The following is an 18,877-nucleotide window of genomic DNA, read 5'->3' as shown; positions in this document are numbered from 1 at the left end:
TCTCTCTCTCTCTCTCTCTCTCTCTCTCTCTCTCTCTCTCTTTCTGATGCAAAGCACAGTGATTCTATTGATTATTACAAGATCATTTTCACCTTAGGGTCATCTAATGAAACATCTCCTTAGGATAATCTTTTGCAAATATACATTAAGCATTTGAAAATATGCCTTTACTATTAATATTATTTAGAGAATGAAATCATGCAAGATAATTTAAAACAATAATGAAAGCAGAAAGAAATCAGGATAATCAGAACTGTGCAACGTGTTGATTTAGTGCAGAACCTATAAACTCTGTTATTTGAGGAAAGCTGTACTTAGAAATAATGTTTATGAGCGCAAATGAAGAAGAAATTGAAGCTGTTAAGATCTCTGCAAAAGATGGCCTTTCATACTGTACATGATATAATCTTTTTTTTCTTTTTTGCTATAATGAATTTGAGCAAAAATCCTAATTTTACACAAACAGTCATGATTTGATTTATGTAATGTACAATATAAACAACATTATGGTTAAATGTATTTTTACATTGACAGTAAGTGCTGAATTAGTGCAATAGATTTTCTTCTTTTTTTAAACATTCACAGTATTTGTTGCAGCTTTTTACAAGACTAACAAGTATTTAATATGGTATGTTGAAAAGCTTTGGAATCAATAAAAACAGCAGAGAGAGAAATCCCTCTTTTAATAAACTATGCATGAAATACACATCCAGTGTGTTGTCAAATACTGTCACCTTCACATGACCACCAGCACCTAAAAATAAATAGAAAATAAAACTTTGACATTGGCAGAATGCATGTCTGTATTCAAATCCTGCTCTCAAGATTTAAAAATGGTATTTAAAAAACACTCAAAACATTTATATTTAATGTGTCGTCAAGGTCAGGCCGAACCAATAGTCGATGTTCAATCAATATACGATTTGAATTTAAAGAGCTTTGGCCTCCCGGGAGATAGAGCATGGAGTCAGTGGTGTGGTTAAGCCCGGGGCTCAGGAGGGCCCCCTGGCCTGTTTAACTCTCAGGACCATGATTCATTCATAGTGGATTATGTGCTGGGTGCATCAGAGCCACCATTGGACTCCTTCACTCTAAAACCACACACTGCAATGAAATAAAGGCTTTTCCTCTTGATATCAGGCTTGATTTGATGCCCGTCTTCCTTGCATCTGTACCTTTGAAAGATTCCCCTCTCTCTTGCCCCCCACAGAGAGTTAAATCACTGAATCTCATCTGACTGTTTTTTTCCCCCATTGATGAATAGATATGAGATGAGATGTGTTTGTTGATAAGTTTGTCTCTTTTCTGAACTCATTTCCCCATCTATTGTTTCAGATGCCAGGGTGTTGCTCTGCATGTCTGATACTGCCTTTTAAGATTTTTCATGAGTGACTGAGGTGTGATGCAAACATCATCCTGTGCTGTATCCTTCTGATGTGCTGTGAATGGACTTCTGATGAGTTATACTTCTTTGTTATCAGGCTCTTGGTGGATATTGAATACGTTAGAAAACAGAAAATCATAAATTTCTGAGTTTTTTGGAATAGCCAGGATTACAAATTGTGAATTAATTTATGCATCTGTCATACAACATATACAAAATCAGATACCATATGTGCACTGTATGTGTGTAAGAAAATAAAATCAGTTGTATGATGTATCAAATCCCATTTAAGTATAAATTATTGCTGCTATAAACAGAATACTACTGTTCTAAAATTGATGCACCATCTATACATTTTAAAGGGCAACATATTTTCACTGAAATTATGAAAATGTTAAATTTGTTGCCTTTTAAATGCTATTCTATGATTTATGATGAAAATAAGAGATAATGGAAACGGAACAGAATATCAGCTGTTTAAATGGCAGTAAATGTTCTCATCTATAGCTAGCTCGTGACAACATGCCCTCTAACCATGTTTGCACGAAAGGCAAATTTTACTCTCATCAACGGGGACATGGAAAACACATTTTCCATTCACAGCATATCTCAAAGTGGAAAAGGTGAAACATAACAATATTATCAGAACGTCACTCTAAAACAGGGAAGCGTTTTAACTTGAACTTGATTTGGTTGCTTTGTGAATATTGTCTATGTGGAATTAATTCTATATTTTTCAAAAGCTATATTTCTCTGAACCCAATCTACTAACAATAAAAAGATTTAGATGGCTTAATTCAAGGGGGAGAATCTCAGCTAGTCCAAGAAAAAGCACCTATCATCCAAATTTCATATTTTCTAATTTTATTAAAAACTCACAAATTTGTTCAACATGTTGTATTTATACAGTGAATGGTCTAATATGCACTGGAGGTCATGTAAGCTTAGGTTTATTAGAACAATAAAAGACATACCATGAGAATTTGATATTTAAAGAAAGTAGCAGCTGCTTGCTGCACATTTGACCATCAATTTCAATAGTTTGGATTTTCCTTTAAAGACACAAAAATAAAACATGTAGGTCTAAGTATGTTATATTAACAATTTATGAATGGTTTTCAGCAGACTAAAAAAGTTAAGAAGTAAATACTTCTTATTGTTTTTAAACACTTAAACACTTTGTTTCAACACGTTCTGCAGATAATGGTGCAAAGCACTTTTACAGTATTTGTGCTATGTTTTTATTTGGCAACTGTCTACTTGTATTTTTTTTTTTTACCTTTTTTTGTAAACAACATTTTGTACAAACTAGCACAGTGAACCACAACCCCAGCAAACTTGTTTTTCATCATACAATATAAATAAAATCAATACAAAAGTTTGGTTGGTTGCTTGGAACATTTTTTTCTGGATCAAGAGGCTCTAAATCATGGTTGATACTTTTAGCTCCTGAATTAAATATATGACGTAAACAGTTGACTGTTCTATATGTCCCTTTCAGACCCTTGTTAAAATAATTTTAGAAGGTAGACTTCATTTATTAACATTTCAAGTTCTCTTCCATTAAATAAAGGGTTCACCATCCATACAAATTTTAACATTTGCCTTTTGAAGGCTAACTTCTTCAGATTTGGTGGAATTCTTGTGGAAACAAGGATATGTCCAGAAAGAGAAAAAAGCTTTTTTTCTCCCTGGCCTTCAGAAAGATTTAGTGTCAAAAAGGTTATTTAAGTGTCAGTATGGCAGAGCCTTGAAAGGCAAGGAGGTCTGAGGAGTTTTCAAATAAATAAATTAGTCTGACGGCGTAGATCTTTTCTGGAGTCAACATTGCAGGTTAGTGTTAGATTAGCCGCCTTGGGTGTTTCTCTGTAAAGCTGACAAGTCTTTGACAGTAGCTAACGTTGTTAATGTGTCACTATCACTGTTTTTTAACTTCTGCAGGGAAACTGCTGTGCTAAGTCTCATAGCAGAGTTCATCCAGCGACTGGGTGAACAGTAACAGTATCATTTGTTTCTCTTTTTGAGTCCTGACTTTAATTCAAAGGGATAAATAAAGAAGGAAACTGAACATCAACACAACAAATTCAAGAAGGGAAATGTCAATGCCCATGCTGCCCTCTGCTGCTCTATGAGCTGTCCCACCACATTTATGACACAGAAAAAATGAAGAAAATTAAAAAAGACAAAAATGATAACCAGAATATGTGGCCAATGTCCCTGTTACCACCCTGTCTCCTCTGTTTATCATAATTTCTCTCTACTGAAATGTCCATTCACAGAAGCTACCAGACCGTGCCCTCATTCATTTCTGATGTAGGGTGGGAGAGGTGGTTGCTGTATCCGCTGCCATTGAGGGAGAGGGATGTAAAGGAAGGACTGGGTCCAAAGACATCTGAGGACATACTGTGGAGTGGTCCAGGTATCCCTGGCTCTGGACTAGGTGAGTCTCCGGGGTGGTGTGACATGATGTCTGAAAAGCGCTGTACTTCACTGGATGGATGGTGGCCAGGGATAGGATGGTCCATGCCCCCTAACGGGGTACCAGTGGGTCCTGACGATGGGACAAAGGGGAGGTCTACAGGAGTCTGGGCCTGTGAAGATGGCGGGCCTTGGGGAAAGAAGTCATAATTCCCTCCTGGACCATAGTACTCACTCTGATAATCTGCAGATCCAAAAAATAAAAAAGACATTTGGTTTAGGTTTAGAAACAATAGGCAGAAAATCCTTGTTTAAAAATGCATATAATATGTAGCCCATAGTTCTTTGGAACAAATCTCAATATGCCACATTAGTCACAGAACATGTTACACTTAAATCACAAATGTAGCTGGGTGGATGTAGCTGGGTGGGAAGAACAAAGCTTGGAAGAAACGAATTACAGGACGGAATGATCTTGCCTGTTCTCTGAAATGCTGTATATTCATAAACAAACAAGTTATTGAGATGAGAACATATAGCAATAACTGCCCCGTTTTATGCATATTGTAATTAACTTAAAAAAAAGAATATGAAATATCATGTTGCATTCTATCATCAACAAAATTAATAGATTTTCTTTAATAAAAACTTTCAGTTTGATCCACCAACTGCACATTAGTGAGCCCCCTTCATATACATACACCGATAATATATTTATAGAGTGAGAGTGCGATCTTTAGCCTACGTCAAAACAACAACAAAAAATAACAATTAAAACAAAAAAAAAAAACGAATTAATAATTAAATAAATGAATTTTCGGGCATTACACACTGCGGATTAAAATATAGAATAAATGGACGAAACGGCCTAGCAACTGTACAACGTTATTCAAACAGCAGCACAACACTTGCAACAATTGTTTCGAAAATATGCTATCAATGCATTTAGCATTAAACACGTGGAAAGCAGGAAAATCCCACTCTGCCATGGACCGCAATATCAGTACATTTATTCACAACCAAAAAGCAGCTATTTCATTTGCCATTTATAAAAAATGTCTAGTCTAAAATACAAAACCAGCATTTAATTTCACTGACCATTCAAAACTGAAACACAATCTTATAGTCCAATAAAACACCTGTCATATAATTGTCGCGTAGACCTACTAATATTTACTTCTGTGTATGACCAACAGCCATCAAAGGCATCCCGGGGAGACAAATGCAACCAGTCTTTAGCAAACAAGTGAAAAAAAAAAAGAAAAAAAAATCGTAAAATCTTACCCCCATAGTATGAGAACGGGCCGTTTGGAATTAATTCTCCAGGTTCGAGTCTGTCCACTAGCGTCCGCATTCTTCTTGGACTCCGAAAGAACGCGTGTCTCCTCGCGCCGAGCGCGCTCAGCTGTTTCATGCGCCTCTCTTTGGACCGCCGGTTCTGAAACCATACCTAATGCACGTGGACAAATAACAATGGAAATGCATTAACTTAAATTGTGTTAACTAATAATGCGGAACAATTTGCAATAGGCTACAGTGTCCATATTACATAGTGTATAAAACGTGTCTGTAATTAATGACAGTAGTAATAACAATAAGTATGTATTGCATGTGTATAGGCAAACAGATCATACATAGCTTCCTGAATAATTAGTCCACATATTATGTATTTCATTAGTAGGTTACTCAATGCGTATTATGTAAATACGCAGTAGCATGGACACCTAAACTGTGACCAGCGCGTTATTGTTTATAACAACAAACAAAACCAACTGCATAAACTGTGAAAATAAAAACGTTTAAGAATCAAAGTAACCTTTTTGCGTGATTTCTATGATTTCTGTGATTTTTATGTGTGACAGGCCTACGACATCTGTGCATTGCAAACTAAGTGTGATGTGTTTCAATAAAATAGGCTATAGGCCTATATGATTTAACGTTAGACGTGAATCCCTGATGGTCATTGCACAGTCTGCCACGTTGGCCTAATGTTTACAAGTCAAGTTTACCATTTTTACGCAGAGTCTTCACAGTTTGCTGAGGTGGGCCTGTGAGGTGACTGAATGCATTCCTATTGTAGTGACAAGATTACTCCTAATTATCGTCAATGTAAAAGAGTCTGATCTAACCTCACTTTAATGATCTTTTAACCCTCCATTTACTCCGACTGAGAGGGCAGCAGCGGGGACTTCAAATCTCTAATTAATACTTAATAGAAGGGTTGTTACCGATATATTAACCGGCTCTGTGCAGTTATTATTTCGTAATCTAAATATCCACCCTTGAATTCCTTTTGCTAATTACAGTTTACTCTGACGGTCTTAAATATCTAACCTCGCCACTCTATTAATCTCACAACCCTTCTCTCCACTTGATCTTATGTTCAGTCTCATTTTAAGGCATTATTCCCAGAGCACCAATATATTGCGGGGCTTTTAACGATGATGATGCTTTAGCTGTGTTCTTATAGGTTCTCTCATGCCATAAAAAAATGACTAAGATGTGGTCCTTTAAAATCATGCTGACAAATCCCATATGGTCGTGTGGGTAAATGAGGCACATATTTGCCAGTGCACTGACTGCGCGCCTCGGCTTTCATTGCTCTGGCGATCACTCGACAAAAAGCAAGGATCGATTCTCAGTTTCTCACAGACAACCACCTAGTATGAGGTACTTTGACAGACACTGGGACAGATTTCTGCGTTTCCATTTGACTGAGAACCGTCACAGCATGTCTAAATGTGGTCGCAAAACGTGATGGCGCTGTATTGCCAAGAGTCCCATCGTTCTCAGCAGTCTGATGCCAGCTGGCCTGCCTTTCCATCTCGCGAGTCAAGTATAAAAAGGCTAACAATATTAATGTTTCTTCCAAATATTTACAGGTGCCAACAAAAGTGTCTTGCCTAGTGGATTGGAAAGGGAAGACACAATAAAGCACTTGCGCTTTTCTCCATGGCATTTTGTACAATACATCCAAGATGAGAAATGAGTACCAGAGAAAACTTTTCAAAGAAAAACTCAATATATAAGATTCCACAGATAATAATACATTCTCAGCTTGTAGCTTCATGGCATCAATAGCTACTTGTAGGGCCATCTAATTTCCCCCCAGCAATATTCGCAAATTATTAGAATTACTTATACATTTTTGAAAGTATTATTACTATTGTAATGATTTATATTTTCATTTGTATATATTAAATATATGTACATATTTACACTTATAATGTAACATGTTTTCTGAAATATATAGGCTATACATCAATTTACCTGAATAACTCGCATGTTGAGCCCCGTCTCCTGCGCCAACTGCTCCCTGATGTGTCTCGTTGGTTTGGGGGTCGCCGCGAATGCCGCTTTCAATGTCTCCAGTTGCTTTGCTTTAATAGTAGTACGCGGTCCTCTTCGTTTTCCTCCGAGATTCTGATCGTCGTTTTCATTATTACCCGTTTCTTTGTCCGATAAGTTTGCGATTTCCCCATCCTTGACATCGTCTTGTAGCTGGTCTTGAGAATCTGGCGATAAACTAGGATCACTACACGCTGTAACTGAATGGGGAAAGAAGGGCCGTCGGAGACAGGGAGTCGAAATAAAAACCTCAGAATTAGACATGGGGGGCGGAGAACTAGAAACTAAACAATGGAATACAAAATAAATAAATAAAAATAAGGCAGGAATAAAAAAATTTAAAACAAATAATAATAAAAAACGTTACACTACAGTAGGCTACGGCAGTAAAACGTGTTATTAAAAAAATATTTGGCTTAGAGTTGTTCAACAATGGGCCACAAAATGCAGCAAATCTATATTTTATAAACATGAAATGTTACAAATATGTTGGTGACATGGTCTGATTATTAGGCTTTTAAATGGCTAATAGCCTATTATTAATATTAGGCTATTATTATTATTATTTGACATTACATATATATATATATATATATAGTCTAATAATGTGTTATATAATATCAATAATATAACTACATATTTATATTTAAACGCTATTCAATATAAATAATCAGAATTTTTGAGACTTTATATCATATATTTATAAGACCTCAAAACATCAATTTCGTGTATATTTGTCATATTATTATCTTTTACTTTTTTTTTCTTTAAAAAAGCATGTGCAATTAACATTTTAACATTTCCCTGTTCATTTTACTTACCTGAAAGGAGATTGGTGTCTTTTCCGTTCGTGCTGCTTAAATAATCTTCTTTACAGACAAATTTATTTTCGTCTATGATGTACAATTCCTCCCCTGTAGACAGTTGCTTGTTACACATCATGCATGTGAAGCAGTTCAGATGAAACACTTTGCTTCGTGCCCTCCGGACCAAGTCATTCGGCGAGATCCCCTGAGCACAACCCGCGCATTTTGTTCCAAAGCGCCTGCAAAAAGACAGACCAAAAATGAAAAAAAGAGAGAGAAAAGAAAAGGGTTAGCCTACTATACCTTGACAAAAACAACATTTTAAGTATGCAAAATTATTCATTTTTGGTATATATTTTTAGAGGATATTTATCACAATAATTAGGCTATTTGTTTATTTGTTATTGTCGACCTAGTGTTAACGCAAATAAAATCCTCTGAGAGGCATTAATTGTTTACTCTATTATATAGAAATTAAAATACTAATTTAATAGATTTATTATGCATGTATTCATACAAGTGAGTAAAGTTATAGGGGCGAGTTTAACGTGGATTGAAACATTAATAATCACCCCTAACAAAAGGACATTCCTCCAACATGAACACCACTGCAGTAAATACTCACCACTTAATTGTGACACGTAATGTGTATTCTGATTCTCTGTACAGATTGTTGATTCTACATCTGTGATTACATAGTCTGAGGGTTTCCATCTCAAAGTCGTTTATTATTCAAATCCACTTATCACATCTTAACTTGAACCACTGCAAACACGCGCGACTGTGCAGACAGGCTGCCACTGGGCCGCGTTACACTTACAACTACTGGCAAAGCATTGATCCCTGCGGCTTCCCTGGCTGCTATTCGTTGTAAACAAAGTGTGATTTCCTTAAAACCCTTGCTGCAGACGAGTACACAGACTAATAGTGTATCTGCTCATCATTTTGCATAACAATTCAAATTAACAAGCATTTAATTAATGGGCGTCCTAATCAAAGAATCAAACAAGTCTGTATTTACAGGATCACACTTCATGTTAGTGTGAATGTAAGCCTAAAATTTGAATAAAGTCAGGACAAATTGCACTAATTTATTAAAATATAATTTAGAAGCTATTTAAATGTACGTTCAACACAGAGGAGGTCCCACTAAGCTTAAGTAGCAATGTAAATAAAATGTACCATCACTGTTTGAAAGAGTGATTTTAAATGAATGAAAAAATAGATATTTTGGTGTTTGTTAAACCCCCAACCTTAAGAGGGGTGTTTTGATCTTATAGATTATATCAGATGTAAATTACTTACAATTATAATAATATGTTTCCTATATAAGAGAAAATATCTTGTATCTGTATCTTGTCGTTAAACAATAATGACAAATGAATGTATTATTCTTGTAGACAATTATACCAGTGTCCTTAAGCACAGAAGATTAAATGAACCATTATATTCCCATTTATCAGAACAACAGATCCACAGGAGAACAAAAAATGTTGCAGATGAATCAAACTCACGAACTTACCTAAAGAAGTCGTTTTTACAATATAGTTTTCCTTCTCGAGAAAAGCATTTCTCTGTTAGGTTACATTTGCACTCGCAACATTGTACGCACTTGATGTGCCATGCTCTGTCCAGAACATTAAGGAGAAACCTGTCCAATATAGGCCTCTCGCAGCCCGCACAGTGGACCATCGTATTTGGATGTGCTCCCACAGTTACGGCCGTGGTGTCCACAACCTGAGAGTCTGTTCCTATGTTCCTTCTTTCAGAAAAGAGGGAGGGAAAGGGTCGTAACACTGAAGGATGCTTCAAGTCCTTAAAAGAGTCTTTGTGAAGAGGTTCGACAGGAAAATATCAAGAAGTTAGATGTTTGAAATAGATTCACCACTTTTGTGTATATGAACGATCAACGCGGAAACCTGTAGCGGTCCAAAATCAAGATGAACAAAGATGATCTTCACATGAGGTAGTAATGCGTCAGTTGTCAGTCATTATTTCTCTTCCTCTTCAACGCAACCAATTTTGTAGACGATGAAGCCAACATAGAGAGATTTGTTTTCTCTTTCAAAACACCAACTGTTTGTTGGCTACAAAGAGGACATCATTGCGCATAAGCACGTAGCCGTTGTCAACAAGGTGAAGCATTGGCGATGATATGTATTAAAGTCTTTCAAAAGCAAGCATCTAATGCAACCGGTCTTGGACAGAACTAGCACACGAGACATGCGAGCCAAGAGACATTAGAGTGCACTTTACCATGTCCATGTATCCACTGTTTAGGTTCCTCTGAAAGATGAAAGACCATCAAACGCTTGAAAAGTGCGTCTCCCTCCGTACAGCGTGGTGTTTCCTCGGTAAGATAGAAGAGGTGAAAGATGCTAGTGTGAACAGAATTTGCATGACATCTCGTTGCAGGACTGTTGACTCTCCCCGAACAGCCTCCGGTGTTCTGCATGTTCCTGAAAGCACACGAGCCAGCCTTATTCACAGCCTCCTGACGTCACGCCAGGCCGAGACCAATCAGCGGCTTTCCGTTCAAGTAACCATTAGCTATCCCCTCACCGCTTTACCGGCGCACTCTGCGCTATTTATAGGGAACAGAAGACACCAATTGTCAAAAATCCCAGAAACTGTCATATCTAAGTTAATGCGGAGAGTCAGAAAACAGACCTTTTGTAGTCTTTTTTTTATATATTTTTTTATAATATTTTGAGTAATCATCTATTCTGGTGGAGCCGAGGAGCGAGAGAACCATTTGAGAAGGTACATATCTGATAATTTACCGATGTTATGAATACGTAGATGTGTCAATAGTTAGATATAAGAAAATTCTGGGCCTGAATATCATGCTGTGAAAACTTTAGTGTATTGTAACTGTTTATAGTTGCGTAATAAATGTCTCAAAACATACGCATCTCAGGGATGTGGTAAGCGATTCTGCAGTTCGCGTTGCAAGTTTTATTATTATTATTATTATTATTATTATTTATATCGAAAACCTGCATGAAATGTTTTATCTTCATTTAAAAAGTATCTCTTTTTTTTTCAAAACTGTCAATAAAACCTATCATAAAATAATGACTTATCACTTTGTTTTATAATGCCATATGTTTAGCAATGATTGTTATTATGGCGTGCACTTTATAGTCTAAAAGATAGCCTAAACTGTTTAATGTCCTATTCACTGACACTAGTTCTAATTTATAGCCCCAACTACAATGGCATTTTACAATGCTCATTTTAAAATACCTTTCTTTTTTGACCAAATTCGGCGCGTGTCCTTTATTCATTTTATGCCGACAATTGTTATAACCTATTTAACTACTTCATTTAATCAAAGAAAATTAACGTAAGGACATCATCCTCCTTTGGTCCATTGTTAGAGAGAAAGTGAAAGACAAGAGGGCTCTAAACTTTACAGGATGTTAGATCACCTCAGCAGCCTCTAATGGCCCACACACCTTATAGTGTTTAGTTTGATCTGTTAAGTCCGTTTCTCAGATTTTTAAGCAATATACATCGTGTTCTAACGTAGCCAAGTGTTACATTTTCTTAAAAGAGGGTCAAATTAACGTATGGCTAATGCTATTTTGAATAATTTAATATGGGGGTTGGGTTGAACATTTTATGTATGATTGTTTCGAGATGGATAACCTCGAGGTCTGAAACCTCTGACTTTTTGTACTGTTTAATACTCATTAAAATATACTCAATATTTCACTTTAAATTAAGGCAACATTGTTTTGCCTGACGCAATATTTTACAGTATTTAAAAATATGAAATGTGTAGCCTAGTTTTTGTTGTATGCATACTAACCTTAACTCTAAAATAGCTATTTCCATCAATATGAGTATTACTGTAATACTGCAATAATTCTTCTACCAATATATATATATATATATATATATATATATATATATATATATATATATATATATATATATATATATATGTATGTATGTATCACAATCCCTGGTGTCTTTGCCTTCTTATGTGACACTGGCACATTTCACCACTTGCATAAGCACACTGTCTTTCTAGCTTGCGCACTTCAACCTCACAATCTCAGCTATTTATATTCTGTCAGCAAATATTGTGCAAACGTTCCAGTCTGGAATCTGGAATCAATACCAAGCAACATCGTGCATATGGGCCACTTCTCATGTAAAACGGCATAGTGGGTCTGGTCCACGCTATGGCAGCAAAAAGGCCTTATACAACACACAGAAACAGCTGCCGATGAGCGTCTAGGGAGTGCTCCTCTTTGACTTTGGGACCCTTGGATGACATGTGTTGTTTCACGAAGAGTTACAGATAAAAGATGAACACTCTCCATATTTTGCAGTAGACTATGCGGCCAACACCCCCACCACTTTCTCTCATTTGAGCTGATATTTTCTCCCTGTTTGGAAGGCATGCACAATGTGCTGGTTATTTCGACTAACATCACTGTCATGGGGACGGAATAGCCAATATAAGAAAGAAACGGAATAAACGATCAGTCAACAGTCTTATTAAAAAAAGTATGAACTTAAATATAAATAAAATAAAAAAAAAAAACTACTTTATTTCAGCTTATTTCGGTCATATCACAGTACATAATACATTAATACATTAATGCATTATTAAAGGATATAGGATATATTATTTTTTTATTATTACAAATATAATAATAATAATAATAATAATAATAATAATAATAATAATAATAATAATAACAATAATAATAAGAGCTATCGATCGAAAAATCCTCACCGGCAGAGAGCATTGCCTGTCAAATATATTCGTTGCATTACGCAAGTTCATATGTGTCTTTGGTGGAGTGTTGAATAAGCTTAAGATGAAAAGTAAGAGGGTGCAAGTGAACCAGACAATTTTCGCTACCTTAATGGCTTTTAGATATGTTAGAAATTCTCTAAAGTTTGTCTTCATTTAAACACATCTTGTTAGACAAGATCCCTGAAAAAAAGTTTTGGTAACATCTCTAAGGCATTTGTGAAAATCAAGTTCAAGTTCATAACATGTGATGTAATGGACCATCAAGTTCACATGGATCACCTTCATTACATGAAAACAAACAAACAAATACATACATAAATAAATAAAAACGTTTAAGCATTTTATCGCGATTAAAATCGCGAAGTAACTTTTTTTTATTAATTTGTTGGTTTATTGATTGCCATATGTTGTAAGTCGTTAAATAATTCGCTTGAAATTAGAATAATTCCTCTCTCTCTCTCTCTCTCTCTCTCTCTCTCTCATATATATATATATATATATATATATATAGAGAGAGAGAGAGAGAGAGAGAGAGAGAGAGAGAGAGAGAGAGAGAGAGAGAGAGAGAGGATAGGATATGCTGTATATATTAAAGAGAGAGAGAGAGAATTCTAGATTTTAGTCTATTTGTTGTTATTACTTCCTCTCTTGAGTATACTATACGCACTATACGTAGCCATCCTATATAGCTACAACACATTAACCCGGCTAGGCAGTGTGGGCAGTGCAGTGTGTGATCACTGGCCGTACAGACACGCTGTGACTCCGGTAATAAAGTGAGAAATATTACCCCTTACTCGGGCTTTGATCAGCTGGCGTACCGGGATCGCCAGGAGCTGGAGAAAAGGGGGGTTCTGTGCCTCGGGCCCCTGGCTCTGCACCGCTGCCTGTTTGTTTGCGCGTTTTATTCATGATATCTGTAATAGATGCTAGTAACCTGCTCTGGAGTAAAAAGCGAGCAGGGTATTGCATAGGTTGAGTAAAAAAAAACAAGATATCGTGTACATATTTGTTAAATTAGTTTCTGATTTTACATTTTTAATTTTTTTCTTGTAGTATTTGGTGTCCATTCAAGCTCAAATAACAGTTTAAGAACAGTGGAATCAGTATTTCACTAAGAAAGAAAAGAAGAAAAGAAAGAAAGAAAACAAACATTTTAAAACCATAGGGAGGACCATTATGTCACAGACAAACCATTGAGCTAAATTAAAATAAAATAATAATAATAATAAAATCCATGGTATGCAGCATGTTGTGTTGTCTACTGTCTATACCCTATGATTGCTCCATTAAATTAAGTTCGGAAAAAAGACCAGTGATAGGACAGATCTAAAGGCACGACATGACAGCATGCCCTAAGCACTCAATACCATACTCATGCCCTTACCACGCCGCGCGCGTGTGTGTGTGTGTGTGTATTTGGGGGTGGGTGGTGATGACAGGGCAATTTAAATATAACTACAATTAAGCATGTGTCTCGCTTTGCTTTCATGAGAATGTCTTTATTTTCGCAGTGTGGACAATAGACATGTGTGGCGCTCCAGGACCACGTTGTGTCAATCTTTTCGACTCTGCTGCGCAGTGAGGTGATGCGCAGCGACCAAACCCGGATCCACAGCATGCCCAAACCGATTAAGGGGTCAGGGACGACTGAAGCAAGACCTCTGCAAGTATATTCCTTCCAGCAGAACTTCGACGCCCGGAGACTCCAATCAAAAATATTACAAGAACGAATAAACATTAGACTTGAACGAATCTAAAATAGCTGACTTGACGGCTAAATCAGGGGTGTTCAGTAATTATCAGTCCATCAGTGCAACCATGACCACGTCAAATGAACCCCATTGAGTTACTCTGAGGAGTCCAAAATGCAAACATAATCCAGTGGCTTCATTATTGACGAACAACTCAACATAAACATTTTCCTGACTTTCCAACTCTGCCTTAGACTGGCAGGAGAAATTCGATTGAGGTTATAGATCTTCTCTCGCAGTCCCATCACTGGAACAGCTGTTATTTCTCCACTAAACCCAATAATCAAACCCAGACACGACAATCGCTTAGGCCTTCCATTTCAGACCAAGGATTAAAAATAGATATGTTTAATTCTAAATTTTACTGAAACCAGAAAACTATAACTACACTCTAATTATGTAATTATGTAAGCAATTATATATATATATATATATATATATATATATATATATATATATATATATATATATATATATATATATATATATATATTATGTTGGCCATAAATTTGATTGATATTCAATATGGAAAATGCTTCACCAATTTAGTTCTCGATATGTTTGAGCAATTGAAACTTAACGTGAAAATGAAAAACAGTTAATTATTTCGATGAATACTCAACACTATGTAATTTCTACCCAAGGAAAGGAACAGGCCTACTATTAAACATTACAATAAAATATTTTTTTCTTATCTTACATATAATAATATAACCGTTCTTAATACAGCTAAAATCTACAACACGTCAACAAAATCCACGTCATTATCTCATTAGAGACAGCTAACCAAAGAGTGGTGACGAGAAATTATTATATTATTCCCCGCTGGTCAAGAATGGAAACGAGCAGTCATTGAGAGTGGTCGCTATAGTTTAGATTAATGGTTCCCAGCGTTTATTCTGCAGTGCGGGTGAAAGGGCCAGGATCACTAATGATTATAATATAATGTGTGGTGATAACCACTCCTTTTGAGATATTATCGCACAGTGGGCAATGCTCGGGGGACAGGCTGCGGGGCTGAAAATCAGCAGATAGCAACTAAACAAGAGACGATTTCTGCACCGGAGCTCCGAGAGCACACACTAGCCCTGCCTGCTGCTGATACCAACATCCACGGAGTGAACTACAACATCCACAATAGGTGAACAATTTTTATCTTTGAAAAAAAGAATGATTTATTTAGTCTATTTTCTATTGTAAGGAATATGTAGACATATGAACCAAAAGTGTACATGAGTAGATTCAATATGAAACAATTATTTAGTTCTAAAAGCAAGATGTAAATAAACATGGACGGTTGAATCCCAAGAGAACAACGACGGGAAACAAAAGGTTTAGTTTTAGTTGACTGGGGAAGAATTCCATGCGAAAATATGCCACAAACGCCATAATAGAACACAAAGAATAAAGCGTCCTTCTAATTGACAAAAATGTAAACGGTGCTGATCGATGTAATCCAAGTTTGGAAACAGAAAACAGACCGGACACATCGGACACATCATGGGAATCGACTGCCTCGGATCAATAATAAAGCTCCCTGACTAACTTCGCCGTGTGTGGAGTGAGCACGGGAAAAGGGGGGTGATGCTACAGGACCACGGGAGACAAGGCCCCGGCAATCCCTCCTCATTCATCTTCATTGCCTTTTGTGTGAACAAAAAAGCAAGCCCTGCATAAAGCCACCATCAAACCCGTGGCTTTATTTTATATCCTATAGATCAGAAGGGAGACAAAGCTTTATTTTCGCCAGGAGAGAGATATTTTACCTCCGCCGTACGGTTTTATGTTGGAGAGATGTCAGACAGACGAAGTGAATGGCTAATGCATAGGCAAAACGCGCTCAGCCCAGCATGCCTCACATAAGCACGCGCTACTGGGATTTAGGACCGGTGAGAGCCGAGCGCGCGACAGAGCGCGAGAATATAAATACATGACGTTGTCTACGAGTTCAGATATACATGTGCCTACAGTGCCGTTTTTAATCGAATACGGGCATGCTTCCACCTCACTGTCCAGTTTTAAAGTAATAGCTAGTTAAAGAGATTTATAATGGCGACCCCCCACACACAAAAAAAAAAAAAAAAAAAAGAAAAAGATTCCTTGCCACCTTTTTCACTTTTATTTCCACCACAGCAACACCTGCTTTAAAATATAAATATAAGACAGTAATTCATGGATGGGCCTACTTGAATAACTGTAGCTATATAAATAATGAGTGAATTCACACTGAGTTTCGTTCAGGATGCTTGGTCTTATAAGGCTGTGAAGAAATTATAATTCACTGCAAATAATCGTTATCCTGCTTGGGATCCCCTCCAAATTATGCAGCATTTTCAATTTGTTACATGGGCAACATTTTATATTAATTGGGCAGTTTATTTCAGGTAGTTAGTTCAGGTATATGCTTTTGCTGCAACTATATCATGCTTGTAGAGTTGTGCATGCACAGTCATCTCAGTGTCTGTACACTCATTTTATAAGTCTAACGTTTAGACATTAACATTAACTTTGGCTACGAATCCAAGACAAACGTTTTAAGCGTTTTAGCATGTGCTCACAGAACTTCAACAAGGAGCTGCCAAATCCAGCCTCCTGGATTGGCAGTCATGCTTGGCTCATCTGGGCCCTGATATGGCATAATGCAAAGTGCCTATTGTGGTGGCTCTGCTCCTGATCAAGAGCGCTGAGATTGATTGCTAGATAATGACACTGGGGTCCCAGTTCAGACTCTCAAAGCCAATACCTCTGACTGTACAGTGTAAAGAGAAAGAGTAGTGAATTGTCTTCTCTCTACTTTCCATTTGAAAATGGGCAAAAGTTTAAGTGAATAGAAGAAAATCTAGCTAAGAAAATAGTGCACGTTGCACTGAAAATAAAATGTGCTCATTTTCATCAGACAACAAAAGCCAAGACACTGGTTAGAATGCCAGACAAACCCATTTTACTGCTGGCCTCCTGGTGTTCCAGGACCATTAGTTGAATGAGGTGCTGCTCCATTGTACTTCAGCAGTTTCTCTCTGCACGTCATAAAGTGTGTTCAGATATCTGGGCTGCTTTACTCACAGACTACAGACTTTCATATTGCTCCCTGCTGTGTCCCAAGAGCTGAAACAGAGGGTGGGCATGCAAATAGTTTTCCCTGTACTGTGAGCTAAGATGAGACAGCTACCTAGTTTGGAGTTGTTTTTCCCTTGTGTGTTTGTGCTTGAATGGGCCATCAGGTAGGCATGCGGGAGGCAGGGTTATGTGATGGGGGAAGGTGTATCGGCTGGTGATGGGTTGAAAAGGTGAAGAGGTCATGACCTCTGGGTGATTTATGAGGGTTTGAAGCTGATTTGTCTTCAGCAGAGCATGTTGTTGGCATCTTCACACACTTGAGTTGCTGGCTGGCAAGGCAGGTTAGGATCAGGGGGTTGCTGGCTGTAAATTAGCACACTGGCATAGTGACAGGCAGTCAAAGCTATGGGAATGGCATCCACCTTGACCTGTTTGTGTGTCTACCGGGTCCAGATGGCAGGGACTGCTGGAACAGACCTTATTTTGAAAATACCAACTAAAAGAGCACCTAATGGTAGTGTGTCTGAACATACTGAACATATAGAATCGGAAGAGGCAAGTCTCCTCAGTGATAAAGCTGTATCTACATTTAATCTATAACTATGTAATTACATGATAACTACACATAAAATGAGTCCTGTAAAAACAAATCTCCAGGTTTAACCATCCAGTTAATTTAACATAAATTAAATGTTGGCAGCCCATTTTGTGTATTCTGAGGATATAACAACAAATTCCTAACACTCTGTAGTCTCATTAGATGCATTCTTTACCTCTTTACCCAAAAGTTGTCATTATATACAGTGTAGGGTAAATTTTTTGAAAAAATAAAATAAAATAAAAAAATCATAATTAACTACAAATTACGAATTATTTCTCTAAAGTTGTGATCATATTATTTCAAAGATTACTTCATGGGAAAAGTAATCAAATTACTAATTAGTTTACTTTTAAGTTACTTTCTAAAACACTTCACAGAAAAGTTTAAATTTGCTCAACAAATTACATTTACATTTATGCATTTGGCAGACGCTTTTATCCAAAGCGACTTACAGTGCACTTATTACAGGGACAATCCCCCCAGAGCAACCTGGAGTGAAGTGCCTTGCTCAAGGACACAATGGTGGTGGCTGTGGGGATCGAACCTAAAACCTTCTGATTACCAGTTCTGATTACCAGTAAAGTGCTTTAGCCCACTATGCCACCACCACTCCAATTAATGTCTACTATTAATTTTTGTTCATTGCAGCATTTCTCCCTTACAATGACTAGTTATGGGGCACATACCCATCAACTGTCACAGAAACGCAAACAGATGTACTGTATATGT

The 18,877-nt window shown here is 36.9% G+C and overlaps 1 protein-coding gene across 2 annotated transcripts; it reads right to left on the bottom strand.

The window, feature by feature from the left end:
* Positions 1 to 2,217: 2,217 nt before the first annotated feature.
* lhx1a (LIM homeobox 1a) lies at positions 2,218 to 10,393 on the bottom strand. Of its 2 annotated transcripts, none has more exons than XM_052106651.1 (5): positions 9,479 to 10,393; positions 7,972 to 8,195; positions 7,073 to 7,317; positions 5,087 to 5,252; positions 2,218 to 4,046 (listed from the first exon to the last, which is right to left on the bottom strand). In XM_052106651.1, exons 1-5 carry the CDS (start codon positions 9,646 to 9,648, stop codon positions 3,667 to 3,669), a joined length of 1,185 nt encoding a protein of 394 aa, XP_051962611.1. In that variant the 5' UTR covers positions 9,649 to 10,393; the 3' UTR covers positions 2,218 to 3,666. The 2 variants fall into 2 exon arrangements, with proteins under 2 accessions (XP_051962611.1, XP_051962610.1); XM_052106650.1 differs by having other exon boundaries at positions 2,219 to 4,046; positions 7,073 to 7,350.
* Between the last annotated feature and the right edge of the window lie 8,484 nt (positions 10,394 to 18,877).

Source organism: Xyrauchen texanus, chromosome 36, assembly GCF_025860055.1.
Source record: "Xyrauchen texanus isolate HMW12.3.18 chromosome 36, RBS_HiC_50CHRs, whole genome shotgun sequence".
In the NCBI taxonomy this organism is placed as follows: Eukaryota; Metazoa; Chordata; class Actinopteri; order Cypriniformes; family Catostomidae; genus Xyrauchen; species Xyrauchen texanus.
The sequence above is the reverse complement of the archived record's forward strand: the minus strand, read 5'-3'. Positions and strand labels throughout refer to the sequence as shown.

Excerpts from the sequence above, each read along its gene's own strand:
- lhx1a (XM_052106650.1), bottom strand. The coding sequence starts at position 9,648 with ATGGTCCACTGTGCGGGCTGCGAGAGGCCTATATTGGACAGGTTTCTC. Across the intron at positions 7,351-7,971 it reads AGACACCAATCTCCTTTCAG|TTACAGCGTGTAGTGATCCT; the intron begins GTAAGTAAAATG and ends TTCCCCATTCAG. Across the intron at positions 5,253-7,072 it reads TCAACATGCGAGTTATTCAG|GTATGGTTTCAGAACCGGCG; the intron begins GTAAATTGATGT and ends CACGTGCATTAG.